This window comes from Osmerus eperlanus, chromosome 14, assembly GCF_963692335.1.
Source record: "Osmerus eperlanus chromosome 14, fOsmEpe2.1, whole genome shotgun sequence".
Taxonomy (NCBI): domain Eukaryota; kingdom Metazoa; phylum Chordata; class Actinopteri; order Osmeriformes; family Osmeridae; genus Osmerus; species Osmerus eperlanus.
This window is the reverse complement of record NC_085031.1, coordinates 5453712-5478474: the sequence shown is the minus strand read 5'-3', so window position 1 is coordinate 5478474 and position 24763 is coordinate 5453712. Positions and strand designations below refer to the sequence as shown.

General features: G+C 49.4%; 1 protein-coding gene across 4 annotated transcripts; it reads left to right on the top strand.

Moving 5' to 3' along the window:
• The first annotated feature begins 1261 nt into the window (after window positions 1–1261).
• On the top strand, window positions 1262–23752 carry strbp (spermatid perinuclear RNA binding protein). 4 transcript variants are annotated; one of them, XM_062477536.1, is made up of 17 exons: window positions 1262–1501; window positions 6614–6870; window positions 7117–7285; window positions 10256–10400; window positions 13141–13238; window positions 14016–14111; window positions 14231–14342; window positions 14498–14595; window positions 15642–15747; window positions 15850–15933; window positions 16394–16602; window positions 17440–17592; window positions 17748–17882; window positions 18020–18160; window positions 18348–18489; window positions 18636–18686; window positions 22927–23752. In XM_062477536.1, exons 1-17 carry the CDS (start codon window positions 1499–1501, stop codon window positions 23019–23021), a joined length of 2094 nt encoding a protein of 697 aa, XP_062333520.1. In that variant the 5' UTR covers window positions 1262–1498; the 3' UTR covers window positions 23022–23752. The 4 variants fall into 4 exon arrangements, with proteins under 4 accessions (XP_062333520.1, XP_062333519.1, XP_062333522.1 ...); XM_062477535.1 differs by having other exon boundaries at window positions 13138–13238; XM_062477538.1 differs by lacking the exon at window positions 22927–23752 and adding an exon at window positions 20352–20894.
• Window positions 23753–24763: the final 1011 nt, after the last annotated feature.

Here is a 24763-nt window from a genome sequence, read left to right as displayed (position 1 = left end):
TGGAACATCAGATAGTTAATACAGATGACGGTGGATTAGCAGGTCAAAACTTTACCTGCTCCCCACAATCTAATCTCGGACCCAAACATGATGATGACGGTGGTGTAACTACTCTGACGAATGGCGCCAACAAAGAATCAAATAAACGGCGTGTGCGTACATGTGGTGTGTGTGTGTGTAGGTGCGTTGCGTGTTTTAACAGCACGCCAGAATGAATGAAAAGAATATATTCCGAAATAATAAGAGATGTGCATGCCTTCTCATCCTCTGTGTGTGTGTCTGTGTGGGTGCGTACATTTGTGTGTGTCATGTGGGTGTGTGTTAGCAGACTATCACAGAGTATGAAAACATATGCTGGTTGCATCGCTGATTTCTCCCTCGACTCCTCCCTGATCATGAAATATGAATGTCTGTTTCCAGCAGCACAGTCCTACTCTTCATCCCTCTCTCTCTCTCTCTCTGTCTCTCTCTCTCTCTCTCTCTCTCTCTCTCTCTCTCTCTCTCTCTCTCGTCTCTTTCTCTCTCTCTCTCTCTCTCTCTCTCTCTCTCTCTCTGTCTCTCTCTCTCTCTCTCTCTCTCTCTCTCTCTCTCTCTTACTCTCTCTCTCTCTCTCTCTCCTCCTCTCTCTGTCTCTCTCTCTCTCTCTCTCTCTTACTCTCTTCTCTCTCTGTCTCTCTCTCTCTCTCTCTCTCTCTCTCCTCTCTCTTACTCTCTCTCCTCTCTCTCTCTCTCTCTCTCTCTCTCTCTCTCCTCTCTCTCTCTCTCTCTCTCTCTCTCTCTCTCTCTCTCGGTCTCCCTCTCTCTCTCTCTTCTCTCTCTCTCTCTCTTACTCTCTCTCCTCTCTTTCGCGTGCTCTCTTTCTTTTCTCTCTGTATCTCCTTTCACCAACAGCAGACAAAAGCTAGCCCCCCCCCCCATGTTGTGAACTGTCTGCGTGGGTTTGTCTTGTTTGTAGTGTTTGTAAGTTTCTCTGTGTGCGTGGAGAGAGGGTGGTGTAACAGGAGGGGGGGCGGGCGAGTGAGAATCCTAGACAGAGAGGAGAGAAAGAACATGTTGGGTTATTCTGTCGGTGGATCGGACAGGATTGTGGGATTATGGTTAAGTTTTCTTTGTCATAGACAGTGACTGTTCATTCGCTCTCTTTCTGTCTCTCTCTCTGTCTCTGTCTGTCTCTGTTTCTCTCTCTGTCTCTCTCTCTGTTTCTCTCTCTGTTTCTCTCTCTGTCTCTCTCTCTGTCCTCTCTCTCTGTTTCTCTGTCTCTCCAGGTAAAGAGGGAGAGACAGCAGTGGAGGAGAGGGAGAAGTGAATCAACTTCATGAAGAGGAGAGACTGTAGGAGACCCCTGTACTGAGTTACATCACCCCAGCAACACACCCAGCAACGCATCCGGCAAGCACCCGACAACGTACCCGGCAACGCACCCGACAACGTACCCGGCAACGCACCCGGGTCCCACAGGGAAAAGGAAGGAAGAGGAAACCCCTCTCCTCCTGCAGTCATGGTAGGTCACCCTGTGTGTGTGTGTGTGTGTGTGTGTGTGTGTGTGTGTGTGTGTGTGTGTGTGTGTGTGTGTGTGTGTGTGTGTGTGTGTGTGTGTGTGTGTGTGTGTGTGTGTGTGTGTGTGGGAGTGTGGGGGCGGGAGGGGGAGGGGGGTGGGGGTGGGCAGGTTGTGAGGTGAAGGTGTAGTTTGTGACAGGCCAGAGCAGATTACGGTGTTTGTGTGGAGGGGGGCGGAGGATAGAGAAAGAGTATGTGATGATGAAAACTATATACAAGGGAAAGGAGGAGAGGTTAAAAACAACAGAGAGAGGAGGCGTGAGAAGGGAAGAGCAGGGAGAGAGAGAGATAGAGAGAGAAGAGGAGAGGAGAGGAGAGGAGAAAAGAGGTGGAGAATGGAGGAGAGGGATCAGGATTGATTAACGACCCCCTGACTGTGAGAGTTGAGCCTCAGGGGAGAGCAGGGCCATGAATTATTAAAGCCCAGATGGAGGGAGGGATGGAGGGAGGGATGGAGGGAGGGGTTCATAAATAACTCTGGGTAATGAGCATGGCTAGCCAGCTAGCCCGCTAACATGAGGACCCAAGCAGGGCAGGGGTGACCTTGGGCTGTCCACAGCTTATACCTGACGCTGTACAGCTGACACGGATACACCCACGCACACACACACACACACACACACACACAGCGGCGCACACGGCTGGCTTATTGTCTTTTTAAAAATAATTGTATTCTCTGTGTGCAGGCGTACACACACACACATTCTACATAAGACTCGACGTCACTTGTCAACTGGGATGAGCTCGGCTCTAGTTTTACTGTAGCAGCTCTATCTGTCCTGATCAGTACTGAGCCATCTCGTTCTTTATCTCTGCCGTGTCAATCTGAATTCCATTTGAAAGGCGTTGTTGCTGTTTCTCGCTCCAGACCTACTGCCTGGCTGTGGTTGTGGGCCTCACACAACATCAGCCAGATGGCTCCCACAGCTCCCACCATAACGCTTTACTGCATGTCATAAATGTTAATACTGTACACGAGCGCATCCCCTGGCCCAAAGGGCAGCAGAGGAGGACACAATGGTGTCCTTATGGGTAGTTGAACATGGGTATTGTAGTCCAGGGGGTTGTGTTGGCGACTGGATTGGCAGGTGTCTTAAGAGGGACAGGATCTGACTGTGGGATTCTTTATGGGTTTGGATGCGGCCCCACTTTGAGTCATTGGAAAAGAGACTTCTGTGTGTGTGTGTGTGTGCGTGTGTGTGGTGTGTATTCCGCAATTTGGGAGGTTGTAAAAGAACATAATAAAATAGGGCCATGGCCTGTGTTTGTGTGTGTGGGTGTGTGTGTGATCTCCCAGTGGTGAAGATAAATCTCAGGATGAATGTTTAATGTAATCTTCCCTCGGCTGGTTGGTTGTGTCCTCTCTCCTTCTCCTCTAGTCACTCAGTCTGCACTCAACACACATACATGCTCGCACACACACTTGCCAGGCTACATACTGTACACACACACACACTACCAGCCAGGCAACATACTATACACACACACACACACACTACCAGCCAGGCAACATACTATACACACACACACACACACTACCAGCCAGGCAACATACTATACACACACACACACTACCAGCCAGGCAACATACTATACACACACACACACACACACACTACCATCCAGGCAACATACTATACACACACACACACTACCAGCCAGGCAACATACTATACACACACACACAAACTAGCCCGGCAACATACTATACACACACACCAGCCAGGCAATTTACTGTTCCACACACGTATCACTCACATGGCTATGGTTTCACAGTACATTTTTATGACGCAATTCATCTTGCTCACCCCCCCCCCTCCACACACACACACACACACACACACACTTGCACACACACAGCAGTTATTGTGCACAGTAACATGGTAGCAGCTTTTGACCCTGACCCGGGGTAAGAGTCTTTTAAAGCTGCAGTAACAACACCTGGCTTCAACCCTCCATACCCCACATGGAGCCATGTACAGAGGGCCTGGTCCAGTGTCATGTGATACCTAGACCAGAGAGGCAGGACCCCCTGGAACATCCTGACATGCCAGTGGTAGCAGGTTATCTGCCACATGTGGTTAGTTAACATTAACTGACGTTATCTATCGATACCCATCAAATTCTGTAGTAGACAGTTCAGCAGAGCAATATAACCAGCGTTGATAAATATGATACTGTTTATGTATGTTTATTTGAATATATTCTATATTATTAGAACAAATGTATACATGTCGATTATTATTCGTATATTGTGGAGTTGATCTGACCTGGATCTGTCTATGTGGAGCTGCTCTCCCTTGATTGTAGTTTCTGATGGAGTCCTGTGTGTGTGTGTGTGTGTGTGTGTGTGTGTGTGTGTGTGTGTGTGTGTGTGTGTGTGTGTGTGTGTGTGTGACTGGAGAGAACATATTGCATCGGCGCCGCCTTGGTCTCATAACAGAGGGGGAATCATGGATGCTTGGCTGCGGTGTGTGAGAGAAAAGTGTGTTTGTGTGTGTCACAAGGATGTGTCTTTCTCTCTCCATCTCTCTCTCCATCTCTCTCTCTCTCTCTCTCTCTCTCTCTCTCTCTCTCTCTCTCTCTCTCTCTCTCTCATTAGTCTCATGCAGGGTCATTGGTGAATAGGGTTCTTACATTAATTAAAATTGTAAACGTGTGCATGTGTATGCAGTTTGTTTGCTACCATGGTGTGGTGATCAAAGTACCCCTGCTAGTTAAGCACAAATGTTGCCTTTTTGAACTTAAAGATGTCCTGCTGGCCTTTCTCGTTTTCTCTCTGTCCCTCCCTCTGTCTTTCCCTCTTTTCTCCTCTCTCCTCTTCTGCCCTCCCATCCCGTCCTTCCCTCTCCCGCTCCAATCCGAATCCCCCCCTTCCTTCCCTTTTCTTATCTCTTCTACCCGTCCTCTGTCTCCCCCCCCCCCTCTCTGCTCCTTCTCTCTTCCCCTCCATCTTCCCCTGTCCCCCCCCCCTCTCTGCTCCTTCTCTCTTCCCCTCCATCTTCACCTGGACTCCCCCCCTTCTCCATCCTCTCGCTCTCCTATCCTCTGTCTCCTTCGAACCACCTATCCCCATTTCCTCTGCCCCTCTTCCTCACTGCCCCTCAGTATTCTCCCTCTCCTCTCCTCTCTCTTTGCTCTCCTGTCCTGTCCTCCCTCTCTCTCCTTTTATCCTCTCCACCCCCCTCTCCTCTCTCCCTCTCTCCCTCACTCCCCCTCCTCCCTACCCATGTGCCAGCTGTTTTATGAGTCGGGAAGCTCCCATTAGCGATGCCTCATAAAACCTACTAGTGTTGGCTTGTTGAACACAGTTCTGCTCAGATTAGAGCGGGGACACACACACTCACACACACGCACCATGATGCCATACACTGTACAAGAGGACAGAGCAGGTTTGTATGGGGAGTAGAGGTTAGGTTCCTGTTCACGAAAACCTTCCAGCATCTTCCATCGACAGAAGGGCACAGGTCTGACCCCTCCATCTGACCTCCACACTGACCTCCAGCCAGTGTGTGTAGGTGTGGGCACCCACACTCGCTCTGGGATGAGCAGGTTGTGTATCAAGGTTAGAGCCATTGCTGAAACGCTGGTTCTGCTGGTTTATTAGGTGCAGTGCCGCTGCATGTCCTCTGTGGAAAATGTCACCATGCATAATAGCCTCAATATTCCGTATGTGTGTCAGAGACAGGCTGAGGCTGCAATATGATGCAGGAGATTGATTGTATCGGTCAGTGCCCTACATAGGTCACCAGAAGGGTTTGTGTGTGTGTGTGTGTGTTCCAGTCTTGCTAATTCTTCATCGGCTGCTTCACGTTATCAGTCATTCACAAGTGTGTGAACAAGTGTTTAAAGCTGCAGTTACTACGTCGTCATAACTGATGGCATGGCTGGGCCAGATCCCAATACACTAACCATCCCCGCACCACACACAAGCTGCCTCCCCTGAACTCCTCTCCTTTAGATTCGGCACTCATCTGGACACGGTAATATTATGTAGCACAGACAGTTGTCATTTACTTTTGCCTTCTCGGGGAGGGGAGGGGCTAAGACTGGAAAGGAGGGAACTGGGAGGGGGGCAAAGTAAGAAGGGGGGAGTAGGGGGAAACAGTTGGAGGAGGGTGAAGAGAGGGGTCCCAGGTGGTGCGGGGGGGGGGGGGCAGCTGCTGGATCAGATTGGAGTGAGGAGGGCAGGGCAAGGGGGAGGCAGGGTGAAGGGTGACTTCTTGATTGAAGCTTGTGGATGGGGTGAGACAGTGTGCAGTCTCATTAGAGGAAAGCTGTCACTGGGTTCAAATGGATCCCCACCCATTACGATGATGCATGTCTGCAGCACACTGGCAACACACATTTGTACCGCCACTAAAGGCACACACTGTGCGCATGCAAACACACGCACGCACACACAGTCTATGCACACACACACACACACACACAAACACGCATTTCAAGGCGGTATTAAAGTGGTGACAGGCATTTTTATGCAGGCTGTGTCTCGCTGACTCTCTCTCACTCTCTCACACTTGGGGTACTGCAGGTTGATGAGTGATGAGGATGACAGGGTGTGTGTGTGTGTGTGTGTGTGTGTGTGTGTGTGTGTGTGTGTGTGTGTGTGGGCCACAGTAGTGCCCTCCACAGTGAACTGCAGCAGTAGGGGAGCAAGGCGGGGTCACAGCAGGCTTTACTCTGTTGTAATGGAACAAGACTTGTACCTGTCCCAGGTATTAGCCCCGGGCCTCAGGCGAGGGAGAGGTGAGGGAGTGGGATAGGACCTGGTGTTGTTCAGGTGTTAGTCCAGCCATCAGGGGAGGGAGAGGCGAGCTTGATTGATTGAACCTTAATCGGCTGCTTGAAGGCTTTCCTCCAGAGGTGCCCTTGTCTGAATGAGTTTGCTAGGAGAGACCAGAGAGAGGGGTGTGTGTGTGGGTGTGTGCTCGGGGGGGGGGGGGGGGGGGGCGGTGTATAAAACAATATTTGCTCAACTGCAAGCTCCCTCTTTTTCCTCTCTCCTCTCTCCCTCGACCCTCCCTCTCCGTGCTGTCGTCCCTCGCTCTTTCAGAGGTCGTTCCGTTCCTTTGGTAACGATGACCGTCACGTCATGGCTAAACACTCCACCATCTACCCCTCCTCTGAGGAGCTGGAGGCCGTCCAGTCGCTCGTCTCCACGGTCGAGTGCGCCCTCAAACACGTCTCCGATTGGATGGACCAGAGCAGCCATGCCCAAACCGAGACAGACGGCCAACCGGCAGAAAGCACAGAGGAGGATGACCCCGGCGACCCCGCCCCTTGCTCTGAGGACTCCAACGACAGCAGCAGGTGGGGAGCTAATGCATGCTGGGAGATGTAGTTGACCGTTGGGGGGTCAGGTCCCATTGCTAAATTGTCGGTATTTTATGATGGGACAAAAAACACACGTATGGAGATGCACCTTCCTCACTGAGGTTGGTTCATGTTGGATGGCTGTAGTCATTTAGCTAACACCTGTGTGTGTGTGTGTGTGTGTGTGTGTGTGTGTGTGTGTGTGTGTGTGTGTGTGTGTGTGTGTGTGTGTGTGTCCTGCAGGGAGCCCGGAGGCGGAGGAGTGCTGTGTGGTGTGATGCGTATCGGCCTGGTGGCAAAGGGCCTGCTGATCAAGGAGGATCTGGACCTGGAGCTGGTGCTCATGGTTAGAGACAAGCCCACACAGACACTGCTGGACACTGTCTGCCAGAACCTGCCCCTGCAGATAGAGGTGAGGGGAACACACACACACACACAGACTGGACTGCACACTTACATGCTCAAAAGGCATTCAGATCATTCAAAAACGCACACAACAGGCACGCTCAAATACACAGGGCCGCGCACTCGTGCACATGATCTCAAACACACACACCCAGACACACAAGCACGCACCCGCACACACACACACACACACACACACACACAGACTACTCTCATTTATCTGGCTTTAATGAAAGCATTGTATTCTCTTCTCGGTCGACGAGGCTTCGAAGATAAGCCTCTGTCATTTAGTAAATGCAGTCATGAATGAGTGGTTCTGGGTACAGAATGTAGGACGCTTGTGTGTGCGTGTGTGTGTGTGCGTGTGTGTGTGTGCGTGTGTGTGGCTGGTATGATACACGTCATGGAGAGGGTAGCAACAGAGCCTAGAAGCTGTTGCTCTATTTATAAGTGTTGGGTGTAATTAATACAGTACTGTAGCATGAGGTTTCCTAATTATCAGGGCTTGACAGGGAGGGACAACACACACACACACACTGTATTCACACACAGGAATACACACAGACACACACACACACACACACACACTCTGAAATACTGTAAACGCACACACATGCACATACATATACACACACACAACACACTGAAAGAATGTATACTCACACACAGGACACACACACACACTCAGGTGCGGAGTCGTTAATATGTTCAGTAGTTGAGGTTGTGCAGGACGGCAGGTGTGGAGGCTCTCTAACGCTCCCTGTTTCTCTCCCCTGCAACAGTGAGCTGACAGGAAGATGTATTCATCCACTGCTGCACTATCACCCTGCCCCGCGCTGCCTTACCCCCAACACACGTACACACACACACGTACACGCCTCACACACACACACGCCTCACACACACACACGCCACACACACACACGCCACACACACACACATACTCCTCTTTCTTCCGTCCATTTTCGCCAGCCACACACATACACCTACATACCACTCTGCAGGGGTCCTGTTAATCAGTGTGTGTGCGTGTGTGTGTGTGTCAGGGGGTCTCAGGCATGGTAATCGTCTGTCTCGGCCCGCTGGTTAGAGATCCCTGACCCCCCATTTTACATCTGAATGGGATGTAGATTGGTGTTCTGTGACTCGCTGCTCACTTAAGCAGGACCAAAACCCCCCGGGGTCCCCTTACTCTCTCTCTTAATTTCTCTGTTTTGCTCTGTCCTCTTCCCTTCTCTTTTCTCCCCCTCATTTTCCATCTTTTGTCTTTCTTTGTGTGTGTCTCTCTGTGTGTGTGTGTGTGTGTGTGTGTGTGACTATTTGTGCGTGTGCAGAGGTCATTTGTGTGCCTTGTCTTCACAGACACTCCTAAAATTCATTATTTCATCTTAATCCAGACCGCAGCAGGTCAGCTGTAATAGATTCCTCAACTGAAGGAGACAGGCTCTCTCTCACACACACACACACGCACACAAACGCACACACGCACACCGTGTGGCTGGAATTAATAGAATGGATTACAGCTCGCATCTGCTCTCAACCTAGCCACAAATCAAGCAACCTTGTTTTCAATCCCACCCCCCCTGCCCTATTTCCTCGAGGTGTCCTCATAATCTGATTAGTGAACGCACGGCATGTATGGATGTCTGAACAATGTGTGTGGGATCCCCACCGTGTGATTGAGGTTGATCTCCAGCGGTTTAAAGAGCTCACGACTCCACCAGCACAACCGTCCATAGATGCTCCTGGATCTGATTGTCTGAAAGCAATCAGATGTTGGGCTGAGGGGATATGCGTGACATCATGGACTCAACTGATCACAGTTAGGACTCTTCACCGGGCATGGATGTGCATGTGCTGTTCCAGGATGTGTCCACCTAATGGTATTCATGAAGGTGTGAGGAGGCTTAACCGATCCCACCCGTCTCAGCTTTTGGAATCCTGATGGGGATCTAGACAGTGGCTACTGATGGTGATCTAGACAGTGGCTACTGATGGTGATCTAGACAGGGACTACTGATGGTGATCTAGACAGGGGCTACTGATGGTGCTCTAGACAGGGGCTACTGATGGTGATCTAGACAGGGGCTACTGATGGTGATCTAGACAGGGGCTACTGATGGTGCTCTAGACAGGGGCTACTGATGGTGATCTAGACAGGGATTACTGATGGTGCTCTAGACAGGGGCTACTGATGGTGATCTAGACAGTGGCTACTGATGGTGATCTAGACAGGGACTACTGATGGTGCTCTAGACAGGGGCTACTGATGGTGATCTAGACAGTGGCTACTGATGGTGATCTAGACAGGGACTACTGATCGTGATCTAGACAGTGGCTACTGATGGTGATCTAGACAGGGATTACTGATGGTGATCTAGACAGGGACTACTGATGGTGATCTAGACACGGGCTACTGATGGTGATCTAGACAGGGGCTACTGATGGTGATCTAGACAGGGACTACTGATGGTGATCTAGACAGTGGCTACTGATGGTGATCTAGACAGGGATTACTGATGGTGATCTAGACAGGGACTACTGATGGTGCTCTAGACAGGGGCTACTGTCACAGTGCACATGCCTTTGTTTGGATCTCACCATACAAACACACATTTACCACCTCATCCACAGTATTGATATGTCTGTTCAGTGTCCACGTGGAGAGATCTACTGTCAAAAATAGTCCTACTGTATACAGAACTCTGGAATAACAGAAGAATTGTGTTCCACTTCAACACTTAACTCTTTGGAACATAAATGTTTTTTTCAGCGCTGTAAGCCCAGGTAAGATCAATGGAACACAATTCTCCAGCTGTTCCAAACCATTCTATGTAACCGTCGTCATTCATGTGGAGGCTCTGGTCGTTTCAGGGCCGGGACTCCAGTTGCTGCGAGCAACCCGCCGGGTCAAGTGCAGTTTGTTTGGTTGACCCCTGACCCCTGACCCCTGTCAATGCTTGACCCCCCCTGGCAGAAGCTGACGGAGGAGAAGTACGAGGTGACGAGCAGCGTCCCCGAGGCGGCCATCTTGGTGTGCAGTACCACAGAACCCAAGCTGACGCTGAAGGTCACGCTCACCTCCCCAGCCATGAGGGAGGAGGCAGACGCGGACCCTTCAGGTAGCACACACACACACTAAACACACACTCACTCTTTTACTGACCTCCATGCATACTGACTCACTCAAACACTCACTTAACATCTGTCAAATGTGTAATTCCAATTGCTGGTGTGTGTGTTACTGTGTGTGTGTGTGTGTGTGTGTGTGTGTGTGTGTGTGTGTGTGGGTGTGTGTGCGTGGGTGTGTGTGCGTGTGTGTGTGAACCAGAATAAGACAGAGAGGTGTAGCCCCTTCTCAAAAGCACACGTTGCTGTGTATAGATAAGCCAGCGGTTGTCTCTATCTATCTCTCCATCTCCGTCTCTCCCGCTCTCTCTCTCCTCCTCTCCTCTGCCGGCCTGCCTAAGCATGATGGGTAGCCTGAGAGCACAGATAAGAACACAAACATGAAAAACTCTGCTATGCAGTTTGGAGAATCGATGTCATCTGTCAAGCCGCTACAACAGACTACTTCACTCTCTCCCTATCTGCCTCCGACTCTCCATCCCTCACTCTTTCTGTCCTGCTCTCTCTCTGCGTCTTTCCGTCTCCATCCCTCTCGTTCCCTCCCTCTGTCCGTCGCTCTCTCTCTCAACCTCTTTCTTGATGTCCCTTTTCTCTCTTTCCCTGTTCCTCTCTCTCCTCATCTTTCTCCGTTCCATATTTCCCTCTCTCTGCATCTCTTCTTTCTCCTTCCCTCTCTCCCTACTATCCAGGTCAAGTCAGATCATTTACATTTCCCCCCAGTGCTGGCGGTGACTACCACACTGTCTCGCCTCATTGTACCCACTTGATCACACTGATACAGAACTGGACCTGCTGGTCACGACTGAAGGTCCACAACGACGTGGGTGTTGTCTAGTTAGTATCCCCCCCCCCCCGCCCTCCTTTCTGCCAGCGTCCGGGTGGCCAGGGGAGAGGGGTGGAATGGCAAGGGGGAGGCGGTAATTGGTCGCGGTGATTGGAGCGAGGGATCCAGCCGAGAAATCAATACCAGAGGCATCCATCCATGATCCCATCCGTCTCCCGAGCCGGACCTGAGTGAGAGATGAGAGACGACGGCGGCGCTCGGCCGTAGATCACCGCCTGACGAGCGGCGCCCGTCTCTCCCCCAGCGACGGGTCAAGGTTCCTGTCCGAGTGAGGGACGGCCTAATGTCGGCCAGCGACGCCCAATTGGCCAGACCTCATTACGTTGGGCAGGACAGGCGGGGGGGCTCCTGGAGAGCGCGTGTGTGTGTGTGTAAACATTTCTAAGAGCAAAACGTGCGTCAGGCCGGACACAACTATTTACTTGGTAATGTTATCGTCAAAATGCCCCTGTTCCGGGAGACGCCACAATCCATGTATTGATCTCCTAATAGTAGCATGCTTATGTAATTCATAATCAATAAGCCTGTGACGGCGCTGGTGGATTTGTTAATCTATTTCACCACCCGGCTGCAGCGAGCCAGACCAGCTGGCTGGTGAGGGTGGAGGGTGGAGGGTGAGGGTGGAGGGGAGAGAGAAGTGCAGACGGGAAGAGCCGGTGCAGGGTGGGAGGGAGCAGAGGAGGACCTGGAGGGGTGGAGCGTGCTGTCCCGGTGCGTGTCTCTCCTCACCTGCGGCAGGAGGATAGAAAGCCTGTAGATCGACCTGGAGCTTTCCAGTTTAGCCGTGCTGCAGTTGACGATGTTCCAGTTGCAATGTCTGAACCCACATACCTGTACTCAAGTCATTCATCTCCAGTTCACCTTGATTTGCCTCACTCAGCGTACCAGTGGGGTTGAGTTTGTGCTAGAGGACTGAAAACTTGTTTCTGGACAGTATAAACTCCACTAGTTTTTGCTTGCAAGGGAGGCCGAATCAAGTGTACCTGGTGTTAATGTGATGCAACCAAACAGCCAAACAGATCATCAGGCCTGCTTACTCTCTACCAATCATGATGCTCTGATGATACCCTGCCTTGGTCGCCCCTCTAAGTGTGTGTACGTATGTGTATGTGTGTGTCAAACTCAGGCCAAATTAACTTTGGTTTACTTACCTTTGAGTTTGACTTTAGGTGTGCTTGATTTTGCTTACCGTGTTTTCACTAATGGGATTGCTCATGTTCCATTAAAACGGGAAGTTAAATCAAAAGAAAACTAAAGTACATCATGAAACCTTTTCAGACCTGGGTCAAATGCTCTTGAATGCTTGATGTGAGCTTGATTTTAACATTCCTGGCACATTGTGACCAATTCAATGATCTCCATATCAAACTGGTGTATCAAGCAAGTGGAATGAAGTTCACCTCAGCAATTAGCTATAATTCATTTGACTCTTGTTTATGTATAAGTGCATGTGTGCGTCTGTGTATGTTTGTGTGCGTGCGTGTGTGTGTATGTGAGTATGACTCTTTATGTTCTGTTGCCTTGTCCCAGTTCAACCCCTGAACCTTGGCTCCTACCACACACATGCAGATCCCAGGGGATTTGACAGTTGGCTGACCCCCTACATCTCAGCCAGCCAATCCAAGGGCAGCATTGTTCAAACCAATTAGAATCCCCTCAGATCTCCACCTGTGCACTCCCCCCTGGGCATCTTTCAACGATGTGACGTCATAGGCAACTCCTTTTTTGGGGGGGGACACTTGACGGCGTTACCTACGACGTCACATAAAGGCCATATGCGTCATGACAACGGTGCCTAGAGGTTTTTGAAGATGTCTGGGTGGGGTGTGGGGGGGTCAGGGTGCAGTGGTTGGTTCTGGTCAGATATATCCCATTCTTTTCGCCAGTAGAGGGTGCTGAGCAGAGCGATCCGGAGCCCGTTGGCGTGCTGGACCAGCACCGCTGTCTGGTCGCCTTGGCAGCACTACGACACGCTAAGTGGTTCCAGGTCGGCCCCTCCCACTTCTTACCTGCTTCCTGTTTGGAGCCTCACAACACACACTCCTAATGCCAGCCAGTCTCTCACTGTCCTCACTGCTCCAAAAGCAACAAATGGTGCATAAAAATGGTGCCATACAACAACAAAAAAAGATACATATATTGTATCTGTTATACCATTATGGATGCTCTAGAAATGTCAGGAAGGATATTGATTTGTGAAGAGTCTCCTATTTATGCTGGGTCAGCCCCTAGCTCTGCTGTGCCTACATAGCTTTGTTGAATCAGGGAGAGACTGGGTGGGGCCGGGGTGGGGGGGGTCGTAAGGCTCCAAACACCAATCGTTATTCTTTTTTGGCTGTTTTGAAAACCTGCCTGTTATGTACATCCAAGCCTCCCCTGGACTGCCTCCCTCCCTCCTCCCCCCTCTCCCCCACCCTCACCCTCAGTCTCACCCTCACCCCCACCCAAGCCAGTCCCTTTTGACTGGGCCAGTCAGAGTTTAGCATTCAGCCATCAAGGAACATTATATGCAGAGATCAATGATCAATACTACATTGATTTATTGATTAGATTGATTTGATATCATATATGCAATGTTCCAGCCACCTGTATCCATGGCAATGTCTGTTTCTCATATGTTATCCCCTCCATTCCCCCTCCTCTTCCCTTCCCTTCCCCCTTCTCTCTCCCTCCTCTTCCTCTCCTCCTCCTCCTCCTCCTCCTCCTCCTCCTCCTCCTCCTCCTCCTCCTCCTCCTCCTCCTCCTCCTCCTCCTCCTCCTCCAGGCCCGAGTGAACGGTCTGAAGTCGTGTGTGATTGTTCTCAGGATCCTGAGGGACATGTGCAATAGACTACCAGCCTGGGAGCCCCTCAAAGGATGGGTGAGTCTCTCTCTCTGTGTGTGTGTGTGTGTGTGTGTGTGCGCGTGTTTGAGTGTGTGTTTCTCTGTGTATGTCTGAAGCTCTCCCTGACCTGTGCCCCTGCTGTGGTCCCTGTGTAGCCCCTGGAGCTGATCTGTGAGAAGGCCATCGCTACGTGTAACAGACCTCTGGGAGCGGGAGAGGCCCTGCGCAGAGTCATGGAGTGTCTGGCCTCTGGCATCCTGCTACCAGGTATGGAGGAGGGGAGGGATAGAGAGGGAGGAGGGGAGAGATAGAGAGGGAGGATGAAGTGAGGGATGCTTGACGAGCATGGGGTGGGCAGAGTGTTCAGGCTGCAGGATGTGATGTCACAGCGTGTGTGTTTTTGTCCCGCCCCCTCTGGCCAGGAGGCCCCGGGCTGCATGACCCGTGTGAGAAGGAGCTGACCGACACCCTGTCAGCCATGACGGAGGAAGAGGCGGAGTCTATCACCTACAGCGCCCAGGTAGGCTGGTGTGCACACTTGTCACTCCCGACCCGCTTGATAACTAGGTACTCTGTAGTGCTGCTTTATCAGTGACACACACACACACACTCAGAGCCCTCTGTTACACTCGGCTACACTTACACTTACACAATACACTGCATTGCTGGAGGATGGTGTGTGTGTGTGTGCTTGTGTGTGCTTGTGTGTGTGTGGAGGGATCAAGCTAGGACCCAACCCTCACACACTCACACACAGCATATGACACACACACACACACACACTTCAAATAGAGTATGAGACAATCCATTTTCTAATGCAAATATATTAGTGTTCAGACGCACAGAGATATCCCTTATCTCTCTCCCCTCCCTCTATCTCATCCTTTATCTCCTCTCAGTCGTCTCATCTCTTCCTCCAAATATCCACTCATCTCTCTCTCCTTGTCCCCCCCCCCCCCACACGCTCTCTCTCTCCCCCTCTGTATCTATTACAATACAGCTAGCAGCAGCATTGACATCCTAGACCTGTCTCACCTTGCTACACAGGAAGAGTCACCCAGCCATGATGCCGCTCAGACAAACAAACACACACACACACTGATACATAACACATTAACACACCATCCCAAGGGCACAAGGAGGATTCATAGGTCGCCACACAAGCAGTTTCCCATGCTCTCTATCAAATGCAGGGTGTAGTTTGATTGTGTGGGTGTGTTTGTGTGTGTGTGTGTGTGTGTGCACTCCAGTTGTGATGGCTTTTTCTTAGGAAGTGAGACCAGATATCTATGAGCCATGTCTGTGTCCAACATCATTTCCACGTCACTTATCTCCAGCGCTGCAAAGTGGCGTGCAAAATGCCCCGCTTGTGTTGTTTACATAGGGTTACACTGAGTCCCCTGTTGCTAAGTAACCTAAGTGGCTCTGGAGCAACTGTGGAGGCAATCTGAAGAAAACAAAACAAACAACTACAGAAACGTTCAATCAATGAACTGTGGGCAGTGACAGAACTGACTCTCTCTTTTTTTCTCCCCCTCTGTGTGTGTGTGTGTGTGTGTTGCACAGCATGCTCTGAGACAAATGGCATTCGGACAGATCTACAAGGTTCTGGAAATGGAGCCCCTCCCCTCAAGTAAACCCTCACAGAAATACCCCTGGTCCGACAAAGAAGGTGTGTGTGCCTCTTTGTATATGTGTGTATGTGTGTGCTTGTGTGTGTGTGCTTGGATAATCAGTCTCTCTGTCTCTCTCTATCTCTCTGTCTCTCTCTCAGGCTCAGGTCTGAAGAGACCGTACGAGGATGGACACATGGACGACAAGGACCTCATCAAGAAGATGAAGAGAAACCTGAGAAAAGGTCAGCTCCGCCCCCCAACCCTTTGTGACCCCTGAATCATGGCTGTGTCCTTACATTTCCTATAGGCTACACAGGTTCTTCCATACTTCTTTATATTTTTCAGTTTCAAATCTGTATTTTCAAAGGGTAACTTCATGCCCCAGTTTCAGCCACTTCATAACGTCTTTGGCTGTTTTTTTCATTCATATTCATTTCGGGGCTTCTTCAAATGCTCAAAGGGATACATGGACACAGACAATTATCAGACAAAATCCCTCCCTGAGATGCCAAAGTACCTCACAAATTGAATCACATTTTAATTGAACCACTAGGGGAAATTTCATTTAAAACCAAATGATCAAATTAAACACTTTTGCAAAAAAAGAATCAGGGGTTAACCCCAAAACAAGTTTTTGGTGTTTAGTTACTCTATAAAGGACATTTTTGTCATTCATGTGTCTTATTGTCTCCTGCTCTCCAGTCCTGGACAGCAAGGCGGTGGACTCCAACCAGCCCATGAACGCTTTGATGCGTCTCAACCAGATCCGGCCTGGTCTCCAGTACAAGCTGCTGTCCCAGTCCGGCCCGGTGCACGCCCCCGTCTTCACCATGTCCGTAGATGTGGACGGAACCGTGTACGAGGCCTCGGGGTCGTCCAAGAAGACAGCCAAGCTGCATGTCGCCGTCAAGGTGTGTGTGTGTGTGTGTTCGGGAGTGAATGTGTTGATGAGGGAGAAATAGAGAGGAGAGTGAAGGAGCCAGGAGGAGATTAGAAGAGGAAGAGAGGGAGTGAGAGAGAGAGAGGAAGAGAGAGAGAGAGAGGAAGAGAGAGGGGGATACTATGAAGAGAGGAGAGGGATAGTTGAGGCTCTATCTGTGGTCAGATAAGGATAGACCCTTACTGTGTGTGTGTGTGTTGTGAGGAGAGTATAAGGCCTTCAAATCCATATAATCCCAAAGTGGTGGTGGACAAAGAGGCTCTCTGAGCACAGAGCCTGGATAATCCTCTTTCCCCTCAGATAGCCATAAAAGGCCCTCCCTGTCTCAGCCTCTCTCTCTCCTCCTTCCTATCAGTCTCTCTCTCTCTCTCTCTCTCTCTCTGTGTGTTTCCTTCTCTGTCTGCACATCCTGCTTCCTTCCTCTCTTCTCTCCTTCTATTTCACTTCCTCTCCCTCTCGGCCCATGTCTCTCTCCCTCTCTCCCTCTGTTTATCTATCCAGCTGCAGCACAATTACAAATCTATCCAGGGCCCTTGTGCCTTCTGGAAGCCCCATCAGTTCACTGGGCCAGCTGTAGAGTGATGAACTCTAAGTGATGCCAGTGAAGTCATTTTAGTTACGGCATTAGCCATCTGACTCTTTCAGACTCTTACCATCTCTGACTGTCTGACTCTCTCTGACTATATGACGCTGTCTCTGACTCTGTCTCTGACTCCATCTCTGACTCTCTCTGACTCTGTCTCTGACTCTCTCTGACTCTGTCTCTGACTCTGTCTCTGACTCTCTCTGTCTCTCTCTGACTCCCTAGGTCCTCCAGGCCATGGGTTACCCCACAGGCTTTGATGCTGACCTGGACTCCATGAGCGCTGATGAGAAGTCAGATGGGGAGGGGAAGAGCGAGACCTCCACACACTCAAGCAATAACACACCCCACTCTACAGACAACTCCAATACCCTGGAGGTGAGCGCGCACACACACACACACACACATCAATCATGCACACCACGGCCACACACACAAACACACAAACACTATACTTTCTGTCTCTCACACACACTTCCCCTCATGACTCTCCTTCCTTCCTGCCTGTGTGTGTGTGTGTGTGTCCTGTACAGGTGAGAACTCAGGGTCCCATTCTGACAGCCAGTGGTAAGAACCCGGTCATGGAGCTGAACGAGAAGAGACGAGGTCTGAAGTACGAGCTCATATCAGAGAGCGGAGGCAGCCATGACAAACGCTTCGTCATGGAGGTGAACACACACACACACACTTACCCCCACTCTGGCAGTCTGGTCTAGAGAGCAGGAGTGTTGCTGTCATTAAGGGTTGTACCTCCAGGGAAACCAGTGTTCCGGCACACCTCAATGACCTGGTGTGTGTGTGGCAGGTGGAGGTGGATGGTCAGAAGTTCAAAGGGGCTGGGCCTAATAAGAAGGTGGCGAAGGCGAGTGCTGCCCTGTCAGCGTTGGAGAAGCTGTTCTCAGGCCCTAACGCCCCCGGCAACAAAAAGAAGAAGATTATTCCCCAGGTCGGTCCGCGAGAATCAACACTGTTGATCAATTCATTACTGAGAATCAATACCGTTGAACTGCTGATCCGTCATACCTTTTGTGTGGCTTTTGTATGTGTGCACGTGTGCGGGCGTGCATGCTTGTGTGTGCGTGTGGTATGTGTGTGTGTGCGTGTGGTATGTGTTTGCGTGTGTGTGTGTGCAGACCAAGGGGGTCCTGGCGGCCGCGGCAGCAGCGTCAGCGGTAGCGGCCCAGGTGGCGAGGGGGCGGGGCCGAGCCGCCGCCGCCGCAGCCCTCACCAGGGGAGCCTTCGTCAGTGCGGCCGCCCCGGGATACGTCACTCCAGGTAGGGAGGCGTGTGTGTGGGTGTGGGGGGGGTTTGAGGTGTACCCATCTTCAGGGTGGTTGGGGGGGGGAGATTCATCCTAAGTGGTGTGAGAGTGTGTGTGTATGACAGTGTTTGGCTCTCCTACCTCCCCCCCTCCCCCCCAGGGTTCGGGAATCCATATGGATACACCCCTGCTGCTGCTGCCCCTGCCTATGGTAAGTCTCCCCGTCCTCCTCCTCACCCGCCCTCAGAGTCTAGGCTCACATACCCTGCCCCTCCCCCTTTTACACACACACATCTGTTTAAGGCCCAGGTGAAAACTAGACCGTGTCATCGAAAATTCTACCATTGGCCGGAATCTAAAAAGAAGAGAATAAGTGGTGAACCAATCATAACCTAGTGGTTCTTAGCTGCGGTCGGAGCAAGCCTTGCTGCGCTTCGCCTGAGTGTCCAATCGCTGCCCTCCTGTTTGCTTCGCCCCCTCCTGCCATCCTGACTGCATGCCTGGTCTGGCAGTCAAGCTGTGTTGTCTCCAGCCCTCTGAGACCCCGTTCACAACTACCCCGAGAGACACACACACACACACATTTACCTTTAGCAAGGCTACACAAACACAGCCATGTGACATTTTATACATGGATATGCATACTCTGTGTAGGATGTGTCAATACACATCCTACCGTGGGCTTTAAATACACTCATTCAACAATGATTCCCTCACACACATAAAACCACACACTTACACCAACCATCTATATATATATATATGTATATATACATACACTGACACTTGAACAGACTGAGCCTTGTAAGCCTTGTATGGTGTGTGTGTGTGTGTGTGTGTAGTTTTGTGTGTGTGTGTGTGTGGCTTTAAGAGGCCCCTCAAACCCACCACCCTGTCTGGCTCTGGGGGTCTTGAATGGGTCTTATGTTCAGGTGGAGACTACGTCCTGGTAGGGAGGGGGGGCTCCTACATACACCAACACACCCATCTACACCTTGTACAGTGTACAGTGTGTGTGTGTGTGTGTGTGTTGCGAGGGCTAGAGTGGGTATCAAGGCTGGAGACCCGGGGGAGCCCATCTGCTGCCATGCTGCTCCAAGCTGCTGCTTGTCTGTGCATCCAGGAGTCCATTGTCACCCTCACACCTCACCCCACACTGGGCCACTAAAGCCCAATGATCACCTCACACGTGGAACAAAGATCGCAGCTCAGTTCCAGTGTGGAGTGATGACTAATGAGGGGAGTGTGGTGAGCATTGACCCTAAACCCTGGTGTTAGATGGAACCCTGATACTGGTTCTCCTGCTGGTATTGGTGTTGAGAAGGCCTTAAAGTCCCCTCAGAGAGTGTGTCCTTGTTTTGGCTCCTGTTGCTGCTTTGGGATTTCTGTTAGAAGGTTTAGAAGACAGGGAGACAATTCTATAACACATAACAAGATTATTTTAGAACCCATGGGGATAACATTCCACCACGCACAACTGGTTTAGAACAGAACATTTTTAGAACAATTGACTAAAATGTAGCTAACTTGAAAGCTCTAAACACACTAAAGGATTTGGTAATAAACAACCGATTAAAAAACGATTGAACCTCGGTCTAACCAAGTAGATTAACTAACCTATCAACCAACCATCCCATGTCTGGCCCCTCCCTTATATCCCCCTCCCCTTCCCTCTAGCACACCACACCCCCATGCTAATCAATGCACACTGGAATCAGGCATGAAAAGGGATAGTTCTCCCTCTAACTTAAACCCTTTATACACAGCATACACTGTCAAGACCCAGGGTAGCTCACCCGTGTCCTTAAGGGAAAGCTTGGTTCGTCCCTGCTCTGGCCCTGTCTCACCCAGAGTGCTCTTCTCCTGTTTCCTCTAGGTTTGCCCAAGAGAATGCTACTGTTGCCTTTCATGAAGGTGCCCACTATCCCCTACTCTGTCCCTCACTACTCCTTCTTTTAGAGCAGGGACGGGGGACCCCCTCCCCCAAACACCCCCCAACTTTTTATAGAAGGGAAACCCAGTCTGGTTTCTTATCCAGCGCTATCCAAACCAGGGCGCGGAATCTAATGACTTGAGCATATCAGAAGAAGATTTGTTAAAGTGCATTTTTGTTTTTTATTTTATTTTGTAACTGTTTCCAACTTTTATGGATACAACTGCAGGTTGAAGTTCTTCAAAAAATGAAAAAAAAAAATGAAGGATTTGTACTGTGAATTGTTACCTCATTCTTTGAATCTAAATTATATTATATCAGCCTTTTTTGTTATTGTTTTTTCCTTTATTGCCCTTCACTAGGAAAGGATTTAGGCTTTGCAATTTGACACATGCACATTCACTGTACAAGCAACTAGAGATGAGTGAAGGATGTATAGGTGTATAATCATACGAATGTGGACAAAATAAACGTTATCTCCTATAACAGCTGACTTGCCTGGTGTGTGACTAAAACTAGGGCTTCCAGTTAGTGGAAACAAGTCTATTAGCTAACCACCCTCTGATTGGCTGTGACTAGAATCTTTTCCAAGCTTCCTGCTACTTCCTGACAGGAAATGTGGGCATGGACAGGAAGTTCGGGAACAGTAGAAGATGATAGACGAGCTGAAAGTATAGTCTGGTTAGTACATTTAGAGCTAGAGTTTAACAAAGCACTAAAATGCATTAGGATGGTTTTCCACACACACATTCATAGCCTACTTCTTAGGTGGCTTTTAATAGAGTATACCCATTTATAATCTATATAGTTGTAGTCCTGCACCTGTGATTGGAAAAGTGTTTGGTGAGTGTTTGCTCATGCCCACACGGCTGCCCTGCTTGCCCTGATGGTGATGTAACCTGCACACATGCCTGACCCCTGACCCCTCACCTTTAGAAGGCACCTGTCCCCCTGATTCAAATCACACGGTTGTTCTCTAAGCTGCTTGGTTGGTTGGTTCTGATCACCACAAACCCTCACCTGCCATAGTAGCTGACCAAACACTGGCCCACAATGGTTCCTATATCTGAGCTTACAGACCTACATACAGAACTCAGTTAGCTAGCTAGCAATAAACCAAAAGCAGACTTCAGTTAGCTAGCTAGCAATAAACCAAAAGCAGACTTCAGTTAGCTAGCTAGCAATAAACCAAAAGCAGACTTCAGTTAGCTAGCTAGCTAGCAATAAACCAAAAGCAGGCTTCAGTTAGATAGCTACCAATAAACCAAAAGCAGACTTCAGTTAGCTAGCTAGCAATAAACCAAAAGCAGACTTCAGTTAGCTAGCTAGCAATAAACCAAAAGCAGACTTCAGTTAGCTAGCTAGCTAGCAATAAACCAAAAGCAGGCTTCAGTTAGATAGCTACCAATAAACCAAAAGCAGACTTCAGTTAGCTAGCTAGCAATAAACCAACATCGATAAACCAGCCACACTCGTAGCATCCGAGTGCCGATATCATAGTCTACAGCACGCAGCGGACCATGCAGACATCACTACAGACTCACACACTGGAGAATCGAAAGCAGCAACAAGGGATCCATGGAGACTTGCTGCCTGATTTATGTCATGGGTGTCATTGTTGTTGTTTATTTACTTTCTTGGTGTTTGTGTGTCTGTTGTGATTATTTTGTTGAGTATGTCAGTGTCAGTTTGTCCTCACCCATTGGCCAGCATCGTTCAGATGGCCAAAGAACCATAATCCGCCCGTATGGTTTGGCCACAGACGACTTTCAACAAAAGGCCAAATCCTTGAAAGATGTCCTAGCTCCTCCCCTGGCCTCAAAACAGGCTCAAAGAGGCGCAAACAGGCAGGCAGGCTTGTGCTAGCCAATGGGTGAGTCATGGTCATCTCCAAAGAGAGAGAATGCCTCAGAAGTCGGCATGGTTATGACTTTGTGGCGCAGGCATTGGCTGAGAGATACCCTGTGGCTGTTAAGCTAGGGGAGATGAGTTTGACAGGCAGGATCCTGCATACATCATACCTGCTCCCCCACACACACACACACACACACACACTTTCTGTGTCACCTCACTCTCTCCCTGGTAGATGGAAGCCATTTTGTTGTACTACACTCTCTTAAATCACATGTACTTGATTTGTCAGAGTTATGTACTAACACGTCTGTAACTTGGAGGTTAGCTACACAATTTGATCATGTGATCTCTGCCTTGATCTCGGACAATTGAGCTGTGAGTTTGTTTTCATCTCCAAATATACTTCTTTCGAAATGTTTCCATTTCTTTTGCTATTATTTGGGTTTGTAGGTAGTCTTAACAGTGCAACTTGAGTCGTTGATGTCTGTATTAACCTGATCCACCCAGTGCAATGAAAACCCCACATACAGTCCAGCCTGACAGAGCAGAGACCTCCAGAACAACAAATCTACCAGTTATTCTCTATGGAGAGTTTGGACCGCTGCCTCCTACTGGCCCCCGCAGTAACTGCAGTCTCTCTCTCTCTGTCCTCTCCTCACTGTAGGTGGTCTTTTCATTGACAGTCCCTTTTACCAGCCTCGGACCATCGCTCCCTTTATAATACACTTGGGTCCTCAAGATCTCTTCTCTGACTTCTAGAACCATCAGGTTGTGTGGCTCTCTCTCTCTGTCTAAACCGGCCTAGTGACCCATCTGGGCTCGCAGACCTGACCTGACCTGACATATTACCAGTTTAGACCAGACTAGACTAAATCAATACCGAACTACACCAGACCAGACCCAATTAGACCAGTCAGCACCAGATCAGACCGGTCTATCCACCTCTCTGTATGTCTGTCTTTCCAACGGACAGATGTAAAAAGCCCAAACCCAAATATCCCCACAAAGGAAACAGATTCCTGAAAAGCAATACTTTACATAGATCTGACTTTTGGACTTCAGCTGCACCTAGAATCATGCTGAAGGAACTCTGGTCTTTCTTATATAGCAATACACCTGAACGTCTGGCTTCGATGCTTACTTGAGATGACGTGAATGTTCTATGGAGACTTATCCAACACGGCATTGCAATATATTCATTTTGATTGTATATTCTTCACTTTGTGTGTATGTACGGCTATACCATGAGTATATGCTTATATATGTATGGTATATGTTTCTATGATAAACATGTGTGTTGATTATATTATATAATGTACTTATGTAAATATAAGGTATAATTATCGTTGGTATAAATTATTTTAGAATTACAAAGTTAAATGTACCTGTAATCTCACAATATAGCTTTCTTGAAGTTTTATATACACTGAGCAATCTAGTACTAGGACATGCAATATTTACCTTCGTTATTACATTATTACATTATTATACAGGGAGTCAGGCTGAGCGGTGAGGCAATCGGGCTAGTAATCCGAAGGTTGCCAGTTCGATTCCCGGTCATGCCAACTGACGTTGTGTCCTTGGGCAAGGCACTTCACCCTACTTGCCTCGGGGGAATGTCCCTGTACTTACTGTAAGTCGCTCTGGATAAGAGCGTCTGCTAAATGACTAAATGTAAATGTAAATGTATTAAGCTGTGTTGAAAAGCTTAGTGATGCATCCTGCTTCCCTTCCCTTCCTTCCTATCTTCCTTCCTTCCTATCTTCTCAATGTTTCCTTAAATGGGCTTCTCTGAGCGTGCTCAGTGTCTCTGCTTGTACGACAGGCACTCCAGTCATCACACACCCATACGCACACAAGCTTATGAATCATAAGTTATGATATACACCAGTTTACCTTCCTGTCTAAAAGCACATTTAGAAGTGCAGGGTGTTGCACTGACCCTCATGCTTGTACCCTACACCTCCAACTCTGTACCCCCAACTCTGTATCCGGTACTTTCTAAAGCACAGTTTTTCACCCCTGTTGCCCTACTGCAAGGCTGCAGAGTGGTGCAGCTCATCCCAGAGGAGAAGTCACACACACACACACACAGGGCTGGCTGGAACCAAATGCTTCGTCACCACAGTGAGAAAGTAAAATCACAAAACAGCTAACTAATGAAGCTGTCTGTTCCATTACCCATGACCCCCCCCCCTCCTCCCCCGTCCCCACTACTAGGATGAAGGTTGACCACATACAATCCTAAATGGAGGGGTGGGAGTCAAGAGAGGGAGTCTACCAGGGACATAATTTCAATTAAGTATTGACTCTGAATTGTAATGGTGGAGCACAGCTTTAAAGATACACACACACACGCGTATAGACAAATGTACTGTATTTCTGTGTAGCTTGATTTTATGAACGTGGCGTTGGGAATGTGTAGCTCTCCAGCCTTTACAGATGGAACTTCAGTTAGAGGACTGTGCTGAAATATTACAGAATGTACAACACAAGCTTTG